Source organism: Chinchilla lanigera, unplaced genomic scaffold (assembly GCF_000276665.1).
Source record: "Chinchilla lanigera isolate Chin_1 unplaced genomic scaffold, ChiLan1.0 scaffold00011, whole genome shotgun sequence".
NCBI classification, from domain to species: Eukaryota; Metazoa; Chordata; class Mammalia; order Rodentia; family Chinchillidae; genus Chinchilla; species Chinchilla lanigera.
Genome location: NW_004955412.1, coordinates 16,143,707 through 16,164,375, shown reverse-complemented (window position 1 = coordinate 16,164,375; position 20,669 = coordinate 16,143,707). Strand labels below are relative to the sequence as shown.

The 20,669-nt window shown below is 37.0% G+C and overlaps 1 protein-coding gene across 5 annotated transcripts in view; it reads left to right on the top strand.

The window, feature by feature from the left end:
• Nxpe4 (neurexophilin and PC-esterase domain family, member 4) overlaps positions 1 to 17,950 on the top strand; it is a 56,870-nt gene extending 38,920 nt beyond the window's left edge. Inside the window, exons 2-8 of one of the 5 annotated variants that reach the window (XM_005378166.2) lie at positions 5,676 to 5,804; positions 6,302 to 6,405; positions 7,298 to 7,403; positions 13,100 to 13,833; positions 14,614 to 14,675; positions 16,071 to 16,277; positions 17,088 to 17,950. In XM_005378166.2, coding sequence (XP_005378223.1) covers positions 7,308 to 7,403; positions 13,100 to 13,833; positions 14,614 to 14,675; positions 16,071 to 16,277; positions 17,088 to 17,623 — 1,635 coding nt within the window. In that variant the 5' untranslated portion in view covers positions 5,676 to 5,804; positions 6,302 to 6,405; positions 7,298 to 7,307 and the 3' untranslated portion in view covers positions 17,624 to 17,950. Of the gene's footprint in view, positions 1 to 5,675; positions 5,836 to 6,291; positions 6,406 to 7,081; positions 7,211 to 7,297; positions 7,404 to 13,099; positions 13,834 to 14,613; positions 14,676 to 16,070; positions 16,278 to 17,087 lie in introns of those variants that run through there. The other 4 variants (XM_013510943.1, XM_005378167.2, XM_013510944.1 and 1 more) reach the window with 4 other exon arrangements.
• Positions 17,951 to 20,669: the final 2,719 nt, after the last annotated feature.

Here is a 20,669-nt window from a genome sequence, read left to right as displayed (position 1 = left end):
CTTTCCTTTTTCAAAGCTTTTTACTATATATTTTATTTTAGTATGCACTGCAAACACATAGTTCGGTGCTTACTACTTCTTCTTTATGGACTCATTTATTTTTTAGAGCAACTAAAAGTATGGAAAATTGCCAGGCATGACAGGACATGTCTATAGTCCCTGTACCTGGGAAGCAGGGGGATTGCTGTGAGTTCAAGGCCAGCCTGGGCTCTACAATGAGTTCAAAGTTAACCTGAAGTGCATAGAGAGATGCTGTCTCAAAAAGCCAAAGAAAAGTATGGAAGATTAATTGTTCTTTACCTTCATATATTATTTTCAACACTCTATATTTCTTTGTACAGAACTAATTTTCTTTCTTATATCACATTCCTTTGTATTAAAGGAACAACTTTAGTTGGTAATGAATTCTGGTTTTGTTCATTTTGGACAGTATGCATACTTCACTTTTGAAAGATTTTTTGCTGGACTTAGGATTTTTTCTTCATAGGGTTCACAGGGGTTTTTTTCAGCACTTTCAAGATTTCACTGCAGTTGAATGTTTTTTTCTAACTAGCCTGCTATAATTTATATTGTACATAATTTGTCCTTTTTCTCTGGCCACCACTGCAATTTTTCTCTTTGTTTTTGTTTTCAGCAGTTGGAAAGTTGCCTGCCTTCTCTGTTATACTTTATCATATTAATCATAATTCTTTTAATTTTCTCCTAGGTAATTCCAGTGGATGAGCCTGATTACCTGTCTTGTTCTCATAATTTCCCTGTTTTATAGGAACACATTGTGTGTGTGTGTGTGTGTGTGTGTGTGTGTGTGTGTGTGTGTGTGTATACGCCTCAATGCTAGGCAAGTGCTCTATCACTGAGCTACACGGCCATCCCAGAATATGGCAGATCACTTCCTGCCTTTCTTTAAACCTCTTTGCTGTTGTTATCATCATCATTGTTGCTCTTGTTAAAATCTGGATGTTTTATGCAGAACAGTGGAGATGTAAGTGTTAAAATAAGCATGTATATCCTTCTGGAAGGTCTTCAGTGTAGGGAATTCATTTAGGCAAGAATTGGACGGAACCTAAATCTTTTGTTTGTTTTTGCACTTCTGAGACAGGATCTTGCTACGTAATGTAGTCTGGACCTGACCTCCCTATGTAGCTCAGGCTGACTTTCAATGTGCAGTCTTCCTGCCTCAGTCTCTCTAGCGCTGGTATTATAGTCATGTGCCAACACGGCTGATGATGGACTTGAAATTTACTGCTTCTGTGGTTGACCTCAATATAACAAAGACTTCAAATCCCTTTAGCAACATAAAATATTTGAAGTGAAGGGCAGTTTGTTCCCTTAATCAGGTCTTCCTTTTGTGCTATATCTTAGACAGGGCCTTTCCTTTTCAGTGTTCATTATAGCATTTCCTGGTAGAGATCCTTCTTGCTCAATGTTTGTGAGCCTGCTGGTAGCGGAGGGGAAACAGTAAGTTTTGTTGTTCTCAGAAAGCTTCAGACCACTTTCTTTGCTTTTTGTTCAGTTTCATTTTGTTCACTTTCATTTTTCCAAGCATAGCTGAGAAAAGGCTATAATTTTAAATACGAGTCTACTACTGGTTCCGAAGTAACAGAAAAGAATTACAGAGTGAAAATAATTCCTAAATTCTACTCAACATTGCTACACTCATAGATTCAAAACCCAAACTAGACCTACCACCTCTTGCAGTGTAAGTTTGCTCTTCAAAAATAAGAGAATTCAAGAAACTCCTTACCTAGAATTATAGACCAAATTGACTTTTAAGGCCCCAGTGAGAAGAGAAAGCTGCCTCCTTCCCAAATCCAAGGCTCTACAACTTCCTGTCGTAGGATAGATTTCTTTCTAGAATAAATGACAGTGGAGAATTTTACCTTGAAGTAAAATCCAAACTCCATATACAGGTACCTGACTTACCTCAAGATTTCTAGGTGTCAGTTACGTAACAATCCATTACTAATACATTTATAAAATTTGATTTATTCAGTCACAAACCACACCAAATCATGAACACCTAGAGTCCAATCTAGTCTCTGTGAGTCAGAAATGACTGGAAAATTGGGCCTGCATTTCTGTTTTGTGGTGGCCAGAATCTCCATTCCCAAATAGCCATGAGCAGCTGTCTAAACTGGAACAGAAACAAATCCTGAAAGAACAAGCAGTAATTTACACATATGGAGCAATTCAAGTCCATACTGAGAACCAGACAAGATTACCTGCAAAGAAGGGATATACAGTGTGGAGAAATGATGCACCTTAATTATGCATCTATGTATATTATGAAACAAAATAATTTTCATTCTAAAATTTTTGCATTTGAGTTACTAACTCATGCTTTGTGCAGGAAAAAGGAGAGCACCCTTGCTTTACAATCATATGACTGAAAGGGCCTTCATGTGGGAGGCATCCCAGCCAATCCTGAAAGGCAAGATTGCTTGCAAATTCTAAAAATAAGTTCCTCCTCTTTTGATTGTGGGGATAAAAATCTCAGACAAACCTGTTACACAAAATTTGGTCAAAAATTGACCAGATGGCCAGGTGCCCATATTCTCCTTTTAAGGTGCACATTCATTAAGGTTATTCAAGAAACCAATCACACTGTGGGAAAAAAAAAAAAAAACCTGATTTTTGACCTAATGAAAAGGAATCTACCCTTCCAGCATAATAGAAAACATCAGATACATGCTGCTAGTGTTATTGAGGTGTTAAAGTCTGATGGGTTTGAATATGCTGCTCACTATATTCCTAACTCACTTCTCATTTTCATGGAAAACAATTTCTTCTATGTAGTCAGTAAATAAAAGTAATGATGTTATGGTTGATACATTGTGTCAACTTGGGGAGGCGGGAGGTTTGGCTAAGTGACTCAACAGTTCTGCATCTTGACGTAAAAAGGACATGCCCTTACTTTTCTGGGATGTTGCTCACTGTGTCAATTTAAAAACTTTAAGAGGTTAACTATGTGACTCAGCAGGGAGCCAGGGTGCTTACTTTACAGTCATCCTGAGCCTGGGCAAGAGAAAGACATGCATATGGTGTGGGTGTAGAGGACACCCCCTCCCCAAACCTTCAGGGCGGGTAGGCTGCATAAAAACAAAAAATTTTTTTAAAAAAGACTGGCTGCTGGTTCTTCAGAGGAGCTCTAGTCTTCGCCTTCAACTTGGTCATCTCCTGGCTTCTGGTGCAGACTGTTTGGCTTCTGTCTAGGACTCTTCAGCCTTCTGGTATAAACTCTTTGGCTTTCATCACAGATTCTTCAACATTCTGTCACAAACCCATCAGCCTCCTGATGCAGACTTACACAAACACCACAGTGAGCTCCAGGCCCGGGGCTGGGCTCTTCAATCTCCAGCATGCAGGCACCCTCTGCACGCTTCCTCACCCAACTCTGTAGCTGACCATTATAAGCCAAACTTATAATTCCTTATACATTTATATAACTTGCGTTATATCTGTTTCTCTGCATAATTTTGATTGTTTCATACATCTGAGTATCCTGTCTGCAAACTGGGGCAGAACGACAAAGTTCTTTCTCTCACAACATGCCCGAGGCCTCACAGAGACCTGCACTGCTGCTGAGGACCTAAGTGAAAGGGTGTGTAAGAAGTGCTGCAGCTCTAGTGATACCTTTGTTATCATCTCAGTAGCATACCTACGTTACGGTGGAGGCCCGCTGTTTTAGTGACACAACCACTATCTGGCTCTGCCTCACCTATTTCTGCTGCTAGCACCTAATCTCTACTCATCCTCCCTCCATGGATTTTACTGTCTCATGACTTTTGGCAGAACTTGATAGTGGTTTAAAATGCAGCTCTAGCGAGCTAGCTTCAGGGTCTGCCTCTTCCACTTACTAACCATAGATTTAGCTGTGGATTTAAACAGCCAGTGCCTCATTTTCCCCATCTGAAAATGGTAAGTGTCTCATAGTATATTTCTGGCCTGAGTGAGTCCTCAGCAAATATTGGTTGCTGCTTACCTGTCTGTGTAGCCCACATCCACCTCCCACCCACCAACTGCTTTCTTCTCCACACACATTCACCTCTTTCAGATTCCAACAAGTAGATCTGAGGGGTGGGCAGTCATCCCCAAAAGTGAGCACCTGTATTTGGCAGAGGTCTTAGGCCAGCCTCTGCAGAGGTTCCCAGCACCACACACTTACCAAGCAGACAGATGCTCATCTCTATTGTAGGTTGGTGGGGTAAAAAGCAATATCGCTATGGTGTTTTTTCACTGGCTTTTGCAAAGACAGCCATGGACACAGCAGTCCATTCCCCACTGAATAACTAACTGATGATGGCACAGATTGCTTGACCCTCTCCATAGCTGGTGAGTCTGGGGCATGCTGAGCTATCTATCCATGTGCCTGCTGCGGAAGGCCTACCTTTTTACCCTCCTCTGTTGGTAAAGCAAAGACTGAGCTGTGACAGCCTATGCCCTTCATCATTACTTACTGAATCCTATGCCGGGTTCTCGCTGCTGCACTCCTAAGATATTCTTGATGTTCATCTTCTCTAGCCTTTATGTTTCACTCTTCCAGGTTAGGGACCTTCTTTCTATCCTTAAATCCCATGAAAATGACACTGACTACCATGCACTGTGGCCTTGATGACAGAGTACATCCTATTTGCTTCCTGAAACCACGGGAGCCATCTTCCTAACTACCTCTTGGACTCCAAAGGCTGTTCTCTGAACACCTGCACTTTAATTTGTCAAATACTGGACTCTGCTCATTTTGCTTGTGTTCTTTTAGAATCTGACCAGCACTACTCTTACCCTACTCATTCCCCAAGAACTGCTGATCTCCTGGATTGTATTTCATTATGTGAACTCAGAGCTCTATGATCCTACCTGTGACTAAACTCCCATGTGTAGACTCCCTCATTGAAACTAACTTAGGGGGAGGGAAACTGCTCTACCAAAGAGGATGATGAAATGTACATTAACTGCAAGGATAGCACACTGCAGAAGACCATATATCTTGCTCACACTAACCTTCTGAACCATTTTTAAAAAATTGTAAAGAAGAAAAAAGAAGTCCTTTCTTCTGAGTGTAGTGGACAATAAATACAGGAAGCACAGGATACACCTGTATTTGGCTACATCACAGGTGTTGAAGTCATGCTGAGTAGTGGAAAGTACTCTGAATCAGAGGTCAAAATGACTGGAACCCTGCACTTGGCCCTGTTTTAGATCTCACAAGATGATCTGAATGAAGTATGGAAACTGTTCTATACTTTCAGTTTTCTAAATCAAGCATGACTGGTACACCTATCTTATAAAAAGTTTCCAGATTCACATTAAACATCAGTATCTATATAATTAAAGCAAATAAAATCTGTAAATCTATGTGTCTCAGAGTAGGCTGCGAACTTGGTTTGCTGCTGGCATCAGTCTCCTAAGGAGCCGCCAAACCAAACCCACGACAAATACTTCCTCCTATTATAGGTTCCTTAGAGAGAATTGAGCAATCTTAGACCCAGTTACACAAGGTAACACTGCTTTTTAACGGTCATGGTGTAAAATCATAAGAAAATATTGTTGTGGCTAGTTTGGTACAGCATGGTAAAGGACATTGGAAGAATTAAAATCCTTTTGAAATAGGTCTTGATTCTGGCTAACAGAAAAAACTTGCAGGATTAACGGATATGTGCTTTTAATCTCATGTACAGGATGGCATACATGAGACCTATGAAACTATGGAAGGAGCTACAGGCCAACCCACTGCTGGCACCTGCTTTTTCTGGCACTGTCTTTATCAGATCAAGAACACAACTTCCAGGTGGCCTCAAGCTGTGAATGTAAGCGGTCATTCTCTGCATCTGAGAGGTAGTCAGTATTATTTTCTTGTCTTCATTGTATTGGAGGTTCTTTTTGTTTAACCTTGCAAATTTGATTGAATATGTATTATGTGTGAAATAGTATGTGCTTGAACCCTGGCATCCGGGTTTTGACGACAGGGCTCAGATGAAAAGTAGAAAATTCAACTCTTCACAGGCGACTACTCTTAATCATTCAAACTTTTGGCTTTATTCACTTTTTTCTTATCAGGCATTTGTCATATGCTAACTAAAATTAGACTCCTTAAGGCTCGAGACAAAGAAATCATTTTGTCTACTATGTAGATCGTTTCATTCCTCTTTCTCAACCTGCTTGACCTCATAATTATAGTTTGTGATTCAGGTCCTTTCTTAAGGTAAAGCTGGCATGCCTGACACTTCTGAGCTAAAATATGCAGAAGGCTATGAATCCACACTATCAAGATCACCATTTATGCCTGTGGTTTGTTTTGCTATAGATAAAAAACACCCATTAGCACAACAGTGGCTCTGGAAGAAAATTTCCACGTCCAGCTCACTGAAGTTGCTACGTATGGAACTGAAGCAAGACTTTACATTAAAGGTATGAAAATATTTCCAAAATGCAATGGGTAAGGGAAAGTGGGAATATTTGTTCTCCCATACTGAAATCTCTAATGTTTGTATATAAAATGAGAGTCTGGGACAGGGAGTGCTTCCAGGGGAGAATAAAATTCAAGAGATGGAAAATTTTTAAAGGGTAAAATTCAATCAATAATATTACATTACTTTACCTTATTTTATGTTATTTTGTGATCCAGTAATTGAACTCAGAGACTTACACAAGTTAGAAAGGTGCTGTACCTGTGAGCTACATTCTTACACCAACCAGTTTGATAAGACAACTTGAAATTCCAAGTCAAAGACAAATATTAATATGAACTAAAGACAAAACATTGATCAAACTTGAAAAATATTTAAAATAAAGTGATAAATGAGTTTTAAAATAATTTTTTGAAGACTGCTAGAAAGGTTAGTCGTATAAGACAGTAAAACATTTACAGACAGAAATTAAGGAAGTTGTAAGATCCATTTATATTGAAAAGGCACTGTGATAATATGTTTCTTAGTGTCAGCAGTTGCTGAAGTGTTTTGTCTGCTCTTTGCACTTAAGGGGGAAAAATGGTAATGTATGAGATGACACACAGCCCGGAGATATCACTGACACTTAAGCAACCTTACACACTTCCTGTTTGGGGTTTGTAGAGTCCGTGGTGAGCTCCAGAGCGTTTCTCTTCTGTGGAATGTACAAGCCGATAGCCAAAGACAGCAGCTGGGGAACATCAAGGGCAGCAGGAGGGACCATAAGTTCTGGGAGTAACTTATCTGAGGATAAAAATAATCAGGAGGTAGAAAACTCTGATGTGTTTCCATTTTTGTTGTTGTTGTTGTTTTGCTTTGCTGTAAGATTGCATATTTTGTATTGCCTCTTGTAGGGTATGAAGTATGAGAACAACTATGACAAATCATAGGTCCCTACTGGTCCCGTTGTTCCTATTGGCCTTCTGGATCAGTTTTATAGTTTTCCACAACTTCACAAAGGTAGGAATCGCTTATTTTCTCTGTCTTACAAAAGTAAATTTCTACTTATACTTCATCTATCCTGGGAAAGTCCAAACTGGGATCTACAGATTAATTTCAGCAATTTATACAGCATTAAAGAGTTAAGATAACTGATAATTCACAAACATTGATTAAAGGACTTTCTGAAAAATAAATTTTTTTTATGTAGTAAACTTTATCTGGCTTTTTTTATTTTAAAAAATAAAAGAAGGAAAACATATTAACAGACAGACTTTCCGGCTTTTAAAAAATATTTAGTGCTTTTTGAAGGGAAACACTTCCATACTCCAAATCAGACTTGTCTAAATACTCTACTCAAACTTTAAAATATTGCTTTTGATATGTAATCTTTTAATATAGGTGCTTTCTTTTGTTCAGTAGCTAATCATGAGTTCTACAGCAGCACAACCTCTCAAACCCCACTCTGAAGTTGCAAAGTTGCACCTCATAGTGATCTTTTTCTTTTTTGCTCTAGATTTTTAAAAATATTAAAGATTCCGATTTTCACATGATCCTCTGGATATCCAGCTTCAAGTGAAAAAGTTGACTGGCACCACTGGGCCATACCAAATACAGAGTTCACTAAAAAAGTATATGCACACTTTAGGAATAGAAAAATTGTTATAAATATTTTAATACTAAATTTATTGAGAGATCATGAGCTTAATACAAGTTACTCTCAGACTCTACAATGACAAGAGGTGTACCAAGTGGTGGCCATTTGCTTCCAGATATTTATATAGTTCAGTGGTATAATCGCCTACCTGGCAAGCACAAGGTCCTAAGTTCGATTCCTGGTACCAAAAAACAAAACAAAAAAACATATTTATTAGTATGGCAAACTGCTGCTTGGTAACCTTTGTCACTGAGATTGCTACACATGCACTCTTTTATTTCTTTTCTAAGGGCCAGCAGTGTAGTGGGTTTTCTGTGATATACGACATCGTGTAGGATTTCCCACATGAGGGTAATACCATTTGTTGAAAAAAATATTATACTATTTTTCATTTCCTGAAGAGTACGCATATTTTTTGGCAGACTCTGTTTTTATGCTACATTTTCCTTGTATTTGGAATTCTGATTTTCTTCTTTGATTTAATCTTACCTGTCTTTAATTTTCCAGGAGATTCCTGATAGGTTCTGGTTCAATTAAGGTGTCTCTTTCTATTTCACAGAAGACAGATCTATAAAGTTCTTTTCTGTCTTTTACGTGATTTTATACTCAAAAATTGAAGCTGCAATATGCACTTAATCTCCATCCCAAATCAAAATTTTCTTGTTACATTTCTACCCAAAATTTTTGTGCCCAGGAAATTATTCTACCATCCTAAAAATCATTTATTTTCACTTGAAATTGTAATAGTATAAAAATGTCTGATAATGTGATATAATGGAGAAAATATATTACAATAATAATGTTTAGATATTCTGGATCCTTAGTCACTTTTTCATAGAGTTCCTTAGCAAGTACTTAGAAAGGCTGTTAAAGTTTCAGTCACAAGTATAGATATTTTCCAGTTCTCCCTTTGTCAATTTTTGCTATATATATTTTTTCTGACAAACTCTCTTATCACAATAAAATATCCATATTCATTTCTAGTGATATTCTCTGACCCATAGACTAATTTAGTAATATTAGCATTTTATGCTTACTGGCATATTACTTTCTATCCACTTAGTTTCAACCTATAGGTATCTTTATACTTAAGCAGCATTCCTTAAATCTTGCTTTGTTATTTATCTCTGACTCTTAATGGGATACTTAATCCACTTATATTCAATGGAATTATTAATATGAGTGGTTTAGAGGTACCACTTTGCTATTTACTTTCTGTTTCGTCCTTTTGCTGTCAGCTCCTTTTTCTTTCCTGCCTCATTTTGAGCTAACTGAAATTTTTTATTTTTAGCATTTCCTTTCAGTTTCTATATTGTTTTTAGTAGTTTCTCTAGGCATTATATCATGTATTCTTAGTTTTTATAGTTATTAACATCCCACTGCATTTAATGTATAACAATCTTTCAACATCTATTACTCCGTTTAGTTCTATGTATACCTCATGCTATTCTCTGGTGTAGTTGTCATATGATTACAAATTTACATTTTTTACTTTAAATAATTATATGCACTTTAAAGAATTTAAGAGAAGTACTTTGTCTTTCGTATTTATCCATGTATTTCTCCTTTCTCATGCATCTAATTCCTTCCTGAAAATCTGGTTCCCATCTAGTATAATTTCCCTGCAGCATAGAGAATTTCATTTAGCAACTCTTACAGTGCAAGTCCTAAGGTGCCCTTTCTGTCAAGTACTGACCCCTCTCCATTCCTGTCTGCTTACGTTCACTCTTCACTGCCTTTAGAGAGTTGGTATTTTTAAAATATGTTTGTTAAACCTGGTGTGTTGGTGCATTCCTGTAATCATGCACCAACATGATTACAGGCATTTGAGAGGCTGAAGTAGGAGGATCACCCAGAGTTGGAGCCCAATGGTGACACATTTGTGGCTGATTTTCCTATGTGCTTTCAGCATTCTCTAGCTTTTAATAATAAATCAGTGTTACTTTATAATTAGAAAATAAAAATTTTTAAAACCTATATATCTGTATCTGCTATATTAGTGAAAATCTGAGAAAGTAATAAAAGATAACAGAATATTCAAGCAAATTATAAAAGATGAAATAGAAAAAGTAGGTAATTGTACTTTACATAGAAGCCCCATGCATGTTCAAAGTGTTATTATTTTAAAACTTATTTTTAATTGACATATGAAAATTGTGTGTTGTATCCAGTACAACATATCTTAAAATATATATGGATTGTGGAATAACTAATTTAATCCAATTACTGTATACTCTATCTCATTTACTTTTTGTTTCATCTTTTTTCTGCTAAGAACATTTAAAACTACTCCATAAGCAATTTTTAAGAATATAATACACTGTTATTAACTCCAGTCACCAGATTAGACAATGTATTTCCTGAAACATTCCCCTTATCTAACATTTCTTCTGTGATCAGATTTTTTGTTTATCCCTCGAATGATTGGCCAGACCAATATCATGTAGCTTGTCTCCTATGTTTCTTTCAGTTTTATAGTTTCAGGTCTTACATTTAAGCCATTAATGCATTTTGGGTTGATGTTTGTATAACATTTGATGTAAGGTATCAATTATATTCTTCTGCATGTGAATGTACAATTGTCTCAATGTTATTTATTAAAGATATTATCCTTTCTTCATTGCATGTTTTGGCATAATGTCAAAGGATCATAAGTAAAGAAGTTATTTCTGGGCTGTCTGTGCCACTGGTCTGTGTGTCTGTTCTGTGTCAGCACTGAGCTGTTTTGATTACTAGATTTTTGTAGTATATTTTAAGGTCAAGTAGCATGACTTCCAGCTTTGTTCTTTTTGTCCCAGATTGCTGTGGCTATTTAGGATCTTTTATAATTTCTGATGAGTTTTAAGATTGGCTTTTTCATTCTATGAAAATACCATTGGTATTTTGATAGGAATACTACCCAAAGCAATCTGCTTTGTGTAGTACAGACAATTTAACAATGTTAATTCTTCCAATCCATGAACATGAAGTATCATTCCACTTACTCGTTTCTTGCTCAATTTAAGTGTTCAGCATACAGATCTTTACCTCCTTCATTAAATTTATTCCTAGTAATTTTTGGTAGCTTTCATAAATCAGATTGTTTTCTTGGCTTCTTTTCCAGATAGTTTATCATTAGTGTACAAAAAGGCTATTGATTTTTGTGTGTCGATCATACATGCTAGTACAACTTCAATAAATTTATTTATTAATTTTTCTAATTTTCTGGTGGAACCAGTAGGGTTATCTCTATATAAAACTGTATCATTTGCAGATAGGGCCAATTTAACTTTCTCCATTCCAACCAGAATGCTTTTCTTTCTTTCTCTTGGCTAATTGGCCTGGCTAGGATTTCCAGTACTGTGCTGATCAGAAGTGGTGAAAGTAAGCATCCTTTTCTGTTATATGATGTTTAAGGAAAAATTTTCAACTTTTTACCTTTGAATATGTATTCTCTCCTCTTCCACATTTTGGAATAGTTTAAGAAAGATTGATACTAGTTCTTCTTTGAATGTTCGCTAGAATTTAGAAGTAAAGCCATTGGCTCCTGGATTTTTGATGGGAGGCTTTATTACTGATAAAATCTCCTTATTTATTGACTTTGTCTTTATCAATCAGGTTTGGTAGGTTGCATGAGTCTAGGAATTTATCAATTTCTTCTAGGTTATCCAATTTGCTGGCATATAATTTTTCATAGTAGACTGCTATAATGTCAGTTGTAATATCTCCTTTTCCAGTTGTATTTTTTTGTTTCTAATTTTACTTGTTTATATCTTTTTCTCTTTGGCTATGTTAGTTCACATTTTCAAAAGCCAACACAGTATCAGTGACTATTTCTATTGTTTTTCCAGTCTCTATTTAACTGCTCTACTTTCTTCTGCTAAACTCTGGGCTTAGCTAGATCGTATTTTTCTTCTCCCTTGAGGTGCGACATTAGTTTGGTTATTTGAAATCTTTCTTTTTTGATTGAGGTGCTTATTGCTTTAAATATCCCTCTTAGAACTGTTCAGTTATATGCCATAGATTTGGTATTTTATGTATCCATTTTCATTTCCCTCTCTGACTCTGTCTTTGTCTCTGTCTCTGTCTGTCTCTTTCTCTGCCTCTCTCTCTGTCTCTGTCTATCTCTGTCTGTTTCTGTCTTTCTCTCCCCCTTCCTCCCTCTTTATCCTCCACCTCTGCAAATACTATGTGACACATCACTTATTCATAAAAGAAACCTTATAGTTATAAACCTTATTGTAAACTGATTAATAGCTAAACTTAATCACATGAAAAACTTCATACTTTTTTTTCATACTTTTACTCCATCCCTATACCATATTCTAAATTTGTGGTGTTACATCTTATGTAGTTTAATAGTTAACAAACTACTGTAGCTATTATTTTTAATTCATCTACCTTGTCAGCTTCACTCTTTTCTGGGAGGGTGAGGTCTCCCTGTCAGTCCTTCTCATGCACCCCAGTGAAGGGGTATCAGCTCTCTGGAGGCCTTCATACAAAAATACAAGTGATCTACACACCATGACTACAACGTTAAGAGTATGGTAACTTTGACTGCGCACTTATATTTACCAAGGAGTTCATGCTTCCTGTGTTTTTTTGTTACTAATTAGCATCTTTTACTTTCAGTTTGAAAAATGATCTTTGGCATTTCTGAACAGCTCAGATTCTTGTCTAAGATTGAACACTTCTGATTAAATTTTAGTTTTAAGAGAAAAATAAAAGAACAATGAGCAACAACTTTCTACTATGTAATTAAAAACGTTTTCTCATTGGGTCTTCCCAGCTGCCATTAAAGTAGATTTATTACCAATTTTCAGAAGATGATCCTAGGGCTGTTTGGGGTTAGGTAAGTCTTCCAGAATAAATTAACCCATGAAAACTGGACTAACATTAGTAGAATTTATAAACAAAAGTATTTTACATATGAAACATATATAATCATAAAATCTTAGTGTCATTTGATTTCTGTAAGTATCACTGCTTTATAAAAGACAAAATTTGACTAACAAAACAAAATTGTTATAGTAAGTGGGAACATTTTATACGTTCTTTATTCTATTTCTTGTCATTTCAGGATTGGACTACACTCAAGTGGCCTGATTCTCTCCCTCACTGGAATTTCATGAAGAAGACGCTGGGTACTGAAGAACCACTGTGCTCAGAAATTTCTGCAGCACAGACTAACCCGAAAATCAGGAAGATACTAGAAAAACTGGACAAGCTGATCCCACCCAGACCCTTCACCTATGTGAACACTACTACCAGTGCCACACAGAGCAGAGCTACCATCCTCAACCCTCGAGATACATATTGCCAGGGGGACCAGCTAGATGTCCTGCTGGAGGTGAAGGATCACTTGGGACGCAGGAAAAAATACGGTGGGGACTTTCTGAGGGCAAGGATGTCCTCCCCAGACCTAAAGGCAGGCGCATCAGGGAAGGTGACAGACTTCAACAATGGCACCTACCTTGTCAGCTTCACTCTGTTCTGGGAGGGTCAGGTCTCCTTGTCTGTCCTGCTCATGCACCCCAGTGAAGGGGCATCAGCTCTCTGGAGGGCAAGGAACCAAGGCTATGACAGGGTGATCTTCACAGGCCAGTTCATCAGTGGCAACTCCAAGGTCAATACTGACTGTGCCCTGTTTTTAAATACAAGTGCTGAACTGTGTAGATACCTGGATGCTGAAGACCAAGAAGCCTTCTACTGTGTGAAACCTCCACATGTTTCCTGTGCTGCACTTACCCACATGTATTCCAAGAACAAGGAAGTCTCCTATCTTAGCCAGCAAGAAAGAACCCTCTTTGAAAGGTAACTAATTATTACGGTGACTATCGGAGTGAATATGGTGTTTGGCTGATATGGCAATTTAAAGAAAAATCCTGTAAGTATATCATCTTTGATACTCTGCAAGAAGAATCATTTGGAAAAATAATTGTGAATTCATTTGGAGACAGGACTCAGACTTTAGAAGCCTCCAAATGTTTTGGATATTTCATTTTCACTAATGAAATAAAAGAATAAGGGCAGAGTAAAAACTAAAAGCAAATAAATACAGAGAATGCCATCAGGAAAAGAAAAACATATAAATATTTTAATATTAAACCCATTGAGACATCATGAGATTAATGTTACCTTTGGCCTCTACAATTGCAAGTGGTGCTCAAAAGCTGGCCATTAGCTTCCAGACATTTAATAGTACAGCAAACTGCTGAAATGGGTATATATTGTGTTGGCAGACTCTGTATATGTGTGTGTGCTCTAACATACGATCTCTGCATCTCAGTAAATCAGCTTGCACACCATCTGAGTAACTATATTCTAGAAATAATAGGCAAAATAATGGAAAGTTACTAAATGAGAAGAATATGTGAGCACAGCAAACAACTTAACAAGAAATAATAGAAGCATTGGATAATCTGGCTTCTTGCCTCCTGGCCCCCCCCCCACCTGCAGATTAATTTCCTATATTGTCTCTCTAAGGTCAAATGTGGGTGGGGCCACCTGCAGATTAATTTCCTATATTGTCTCTCTAAGGTCAAATGTGGGTGGGGCCACCTGCAGATTAATTTCCTATATTGTCTCTCTAAGGTCAAATGTGGGTGTGGAGATTATGGATAAGTCCAATGTGATTCGTGTCACCAAATGCAACAGTAAGTGCTCTGAGTTTGCTAGTTGCTCAGTACTAGACCCAGTTAAAGGCCTTCCTCTTCTTGCTGGGCTTCTTCACCTTTGGGCCTATTAGCACTCTTCTCAGCTATCATGTCTAAGGTACCTAAGTGAGTGAATGATTAGACTCACTAAAACATATTTGAGTCACCTATTTGAGTAACTATAGCTCTCATCACCAATCTACTTAGCAGGTAACTGCTTACCTGCCTATCTTGTTCAATAATCTATGAATATTAAAACTCTTTCCCAGTTCATTACCTAGTTCTTTACGTCCACATACTACCATTACCACTATGGCTACCTCCTACATCCCTTCTATCCCAAGAATCACCACCTAGAGAGTTCCAGCCTGACACGTAGGGGTTGATTCTCACCTCAAGTCTGTCACTTTTCAACTCTAATATAGGCTGTAGAACTTCCACATTTGTGTTTACTATTATTTTTATTATTATTATTTGACTCTAAACAGCCCAGGGAAGTTTCATCTAAAATGATTTAAGGAAACATCTTTTATATTTACATCAGTTCAGCATAAAAATCTTGCTATTTGCTATATACTTGTTTGCATTAAAGTATATGCACTCAAATGTAGAAATAGTATTTTTCGCCTGAGATATACAGGTAAACTCATCCCAGTTGTCAAATACTAAACTACATTCTTCAGATGAATAACCACTGGCCCAAACTTGTCACATCATCATCTCAGCCACCTCAGCTATTCATAAACCAGTGACTGAAGGTTTAATACCCAACCCTTTGCGGACCTCCAGACCAACACACACATGCATTCATATTGGTCAATTTCCAAGCAATCTATATTATATTACCCTGCCTTTTACTCAAAAAAATGTATAGTTTGGTGATGGCATTTAAGACACTGTGATAGTGTGTGACAAACTCAGGGGCAAAGTGGGCTAAAATGATAGGATGAGGGGCTGGGGGTTTAGCTCAGCAGCACAGCACCTGCCTGGCAAGTGCAAGGTCATGAGTTCGATTCCCGGTACCGGAAACCACCCCCGCCCCCCCAAAAAAAGATAGGATGAACGACCTTTCACTCACTTTGCAAGACCTGATGATGTTGCTTTTAAAGCAATGCTGGCAAATACTTACATTTTATCAGAAGGCCATTTTTTCTGGGGAAAACGTGTGTTCTTATAATGACCATTAATGAGTATCAGCTAGGAAACTAACATCACAGAACAGTTTTACTGAAAACTAGCTGTTCCATTATGAAGATGTTTCAATATGGCTTTTCCTCCACCAGCACTTTTACCCACTACTGAAAGGATACTTGAGGAAAGATAAATGTCTTTTAATAAATACTGATGGCTAATTTGATGCTTTAGAAGATCCTATCTTGCTGATTTTTTTGGCAGCAAAAACAGTCCCAGTGAAAGAGAAATGCAAGCCTGGAATGATATCCACAATCCCCAGTGGACATGTCTGGAAATATACATGGAATCCTGTCTCCTGCATTTTGACTCCAGTCAAAATGAAAGACTGCTTGAGAGGAAAATTCATATATCTAATGGGAGATTCCACGATCCGCCAGTGGATAGAATACTTCAAAAAGAGTATCAACAGTATGCCTCACTCTAAGCTATTATTCATATATATCCCTTTTAGAAACTTCTATTTCATTTCATATTTATCATACTACTTAATCATGAAACACTAAAAATATGCACAAGACATTGCCTTTCTTTTAAAAGAATACATTTATCTGACTATAAGGGAGCCAGGGTAGAAAAATACTACCTCCCTGTCCCTGCAGAATCCACACTTCATTATTTACACAAGTCTTAGAAAATTGATAGAACTAAAGATGATTTAAGACACATGTTATGCAAGTGCTCTATCATGGAGCTATGTCTCCGGTCCTATTTTTTCCTTTTAATGTAAATAAATCAAGGAGAACTACTCTCAACTGAGCTTAGTTTATAGTTAACACAGTCTATAAAAATACTTACAAGCTTGACCATATCATCATCCAGTGAAGTTATCTTAATGTCTTACCATTCCCAGTCTCAGTCTGTCTGCATGACTCTGTAAGAAGGCATACATAAATCTCTTACATTTGTATAGCATTTTTTTATTTTAAAGAGAATAAAAAATAGGAAAAACAATAAAAATGATACAGAACTTCAAAACAAGATGATAGCAAATTAACGATGGTTGTTATATTGCATGTTATTATCTTTAAAGTAGTTGCTCAGGTTACACTTTTAATTTTTCAAGTAATTTTCAAAATTATCCCTTTAGTTAAGCCTATAATAAATCAGACATGATTAGCCTACTTAATTCTAAAAAACAAGTCTTCTCTCCTACCTTTAAGACTAGTCACTCTTTGTAACATTATTCTCCTTTTTTTGGGATTGCGGATTTGTCATCAGCACTGAAGTCAGTAGATCTGCATGAATCTGGAAAACTGCAACACCAACTTGCTGTGGACTTGGATAGAAATATTAACATCCAATGGCAAAAACATGCTTACCCCTTGATTGGCTCACTGGTCTATTCAGTCAAAGAGATTGAGTACATTGCCCGGGCCATTGACAGAACTGGAGGAGATAAAAATACCATCATTGTAATTTCTCTGGGCCAGCATTTCAGACCCTTTCCCCTTGATGTCTTCATCCGAAGGGCCCTCAATGTCCACAAAGCTGTTCAGCGTCTTCTTGTGAGAAGCCCAGACACTGTGGTTATCATCAAGACAGAAAACACCAGGGAGATGAACAGTGATGCGGAAAGATTTAGTGACTTTCATGGTTATATTCAATATCTTGTTATAAAGGACATTTTCCAAGATCTCAATGTGGGTATTATTGATGCCTGGGATATAACAATTGCATATGGCTCAAATGAAGTCCACCCACCTCAATATGTTATTGGAAATCAAATTAATATATTCTTAAACTATATTTGCTAGATAGCACATATCTCTGAGATCATTCATTTAATTAAAAAAGAGCAATTGAGTGTGTGCAAGGATGCAAGGTGTTGAGCTGTCTAACTCTCTTTGACATTGAGAAGATTGTCTGCACTATGGCTGATGGATCTAGCGGTTGTGCCAAATAAGATATACTTAGTGTAAAATTCCACTAAAAAATGAAACTAAGTATAGTCATGAAAAGGTCCTATACGTACAGACAGAGCCATGCAGCTCTTCACCAAGGGACGCTATGACACCTACGGGTAAAACCTTTCTCTAATGCTTCAAAATTCAGAGCAATAAAATAGTTGTTAAATAAATACATGGAGAAAGTAGTCTTATTTCTTTATGTCTGTTATGATAGACAAGAAATGGTTTCCAAATGAGAACAGAGGTCCACACTGATAGAGAAGCAGCAAAATTCTATGCAAGGACTATGGTTCTAGAAACCTCTGACTTTTCTTTACACATAGGAACTCTCACTGCTATTCTCTAAACTGATTCCACAGCACTCAGTATCCAGTACTGTAGACTCACACAGGTGAAAGCCAGTATACTAGGGTTCAAGGAGCTGGAATTTAGTCCTATCACTGCCAATAATTTTAGGACTTTGTTTAAGTCACTGCAGCTCTCTAGGTTTCTGTGTCCCAAATGAAGGGATCAGTCTGTGACTTATGATCTAAAAACTGTTCTGTGAAGCTCTGAGTGTCAAAGTGGCTTTTTATATAATACCTTGAGAGGCAGGAAGCAGGAGAGGTGCCTGGTGGCCAAGGAACACAGTTCTACTACCACCCCTTCAGCTAGAGCATCAGCCACTTTTGCCTATATGGGTATTGAGATTTTGGTTTGAAAAAAAATGTTCCATTAGTCAGAACATGTTAAAAGCCACTATATAGATAATCAGAAACAGTGGTTTCTATAATTTATACATGGAGATTAACACTTTAATCACTTTTGTTTGCATTTTAATGGGTCTTCCCCCAATTTGACCCGAAAGGAATGATTTATATGAGAATTTCAGTTGAACGTGGCAATGTGATTATCATAAAGTGATTTGGCACTACAGCTTTTCTTAATTCTGTGCTTTTCATCAAGCCCTAGCCACCATAGAACCCCCACCTACTACGGCTACAGCAAGGAAGAAACAATTATTAATATGGCATCTTAAAACTATTTTCCCAGTTTCCCTTGGGCAGGAGTCATACATTTTCTATTTGTATGCTGAAAATACTACATCATACTAAATGGGGAGAAGCCAGAAGCTTTTCCTCTAAAATCAGGAACAAATCAAGGATGTTCATAATCATCACTTCTGTTTTCTATAATTCTCAAAACATTAGCTAGAGCAAAAAGACAAGAGAAAGAACTAAAATGGATATGGATAAGGAAGGATGAAGTTAAATTATTATTATTTGCTGGTCCTCTGCATAGAAGACCTCAAAAACTGCACCAAACGACTGCTAGAACTAATATCCAAATATAGCAGTGTAGCAGGACAAAGTCAGTACTCAGAAATCAATAGCACTCCTGGACAGCAATAACAAACTTCCTGAGAGGAAAACTGGGGAAACAATTTTCACAATAGCATCAAGAAAAATGAAATACTTGGGTATTAAGTAATAGCCAAGGAAGTGATAGACCTCTAAAATAAAAACTATAGTACTCTGAAAAAGGAGATTGAAGAGAATTTCAGAAAATGGAAAGACATTCTCATTCCTGGATAGGAAAAGCCACTATGTCCGTACTTCTAAAATGTTTATATCAATTTAATGTAACATTCCTTACAGAGAAAGCTGTCCTGAAATTCATGTGAACCAGAAGAAACCTAGAACAGCAAAAGCAATTCTGAGCAACAAGGGCAAGGGTAACAAGGCAAGTCAGTCACAATCCCAGACTTCAAGTTATACTACAAATCTACAGTGATATAAAACAGCATATAATGACAACAGAACAGATGCATGGACCAAGGAAACAGAAGATACAGAAACAACTCCAGGCACATTTGGCTATGTTATTTTTGGCAAAGGGGCCAGATCCTCTTGCTGGAGGAATGATAGCCTCTTTAACAAATGATTCTGGGGAAACTGGCTATCTATATGCCAAATGTTGAACCTAGACTCATATCTCTCACCATGCACTAAACTACACTAAAATAAAAACAAACATCTAAACATTAGAACAAGAACACTTAATCTGCTGGAAGATAAATTAGGTAAAACCCTTGAAGACACTGGTATAGCAGACGTTCAAAATGAAATCCCTGTTACACAAGAAATAATACCAAGAATCAACATACAGGATAATATCTAATTACAAAGCTTCTGTAAGCAAAGGAAACCACTAACAGAGTTAAGAGACAACATGCAGAATGGGAAAAAGATTGTCAACTACTACTCAAAGGACTAACATCTAGAATATATAAAGAACTCAATAAAATAGACCACACAAACTTAAAGACCCAATCCAAAAATGGGCATCTGAAATAAATAGATACTTCTCAGATGAAGAAATACCAGAGCCAATAAATACATGAGAAAATGTTTAACATTGCTGGCCATTTGAGACATATAAATTAAAACAACACTGAGATTCCAACTCACTCCAGAAAGAATGGCTATCATCAAGAAATCAAACAATAATAAATGCTGGTGAGGCTGTGGAGAGGAAGGAACCCTTTTTCATTGTTGTGGGGTATAAACTGATAGAACCTCTATGAAAATCAGCATGGAGATTCCTCAAAAAACTAAAAGTAGAAATTCCATTTGACTGAACTGTTCCCTTTCTAGGCATCTTCCCAAAAGAATTAAAGACATCATACCACAGTAATGTACACATTTCCAAGTTTATAGCAGTGCAATTCATAATAGCTAAATATCACAAATAGCCTATATGTCCATCAACAGATGGATCAAAAGAAATGTGGTATTTATACACGATAGAGTACTACTCTGCCATAAAGAAGGATAAATTTGAGTCATTTGTAGGAACGTGAGTGCATCTTGAGATGATAATCTTAACGTGGAGTAACTCAGACACATAAGCT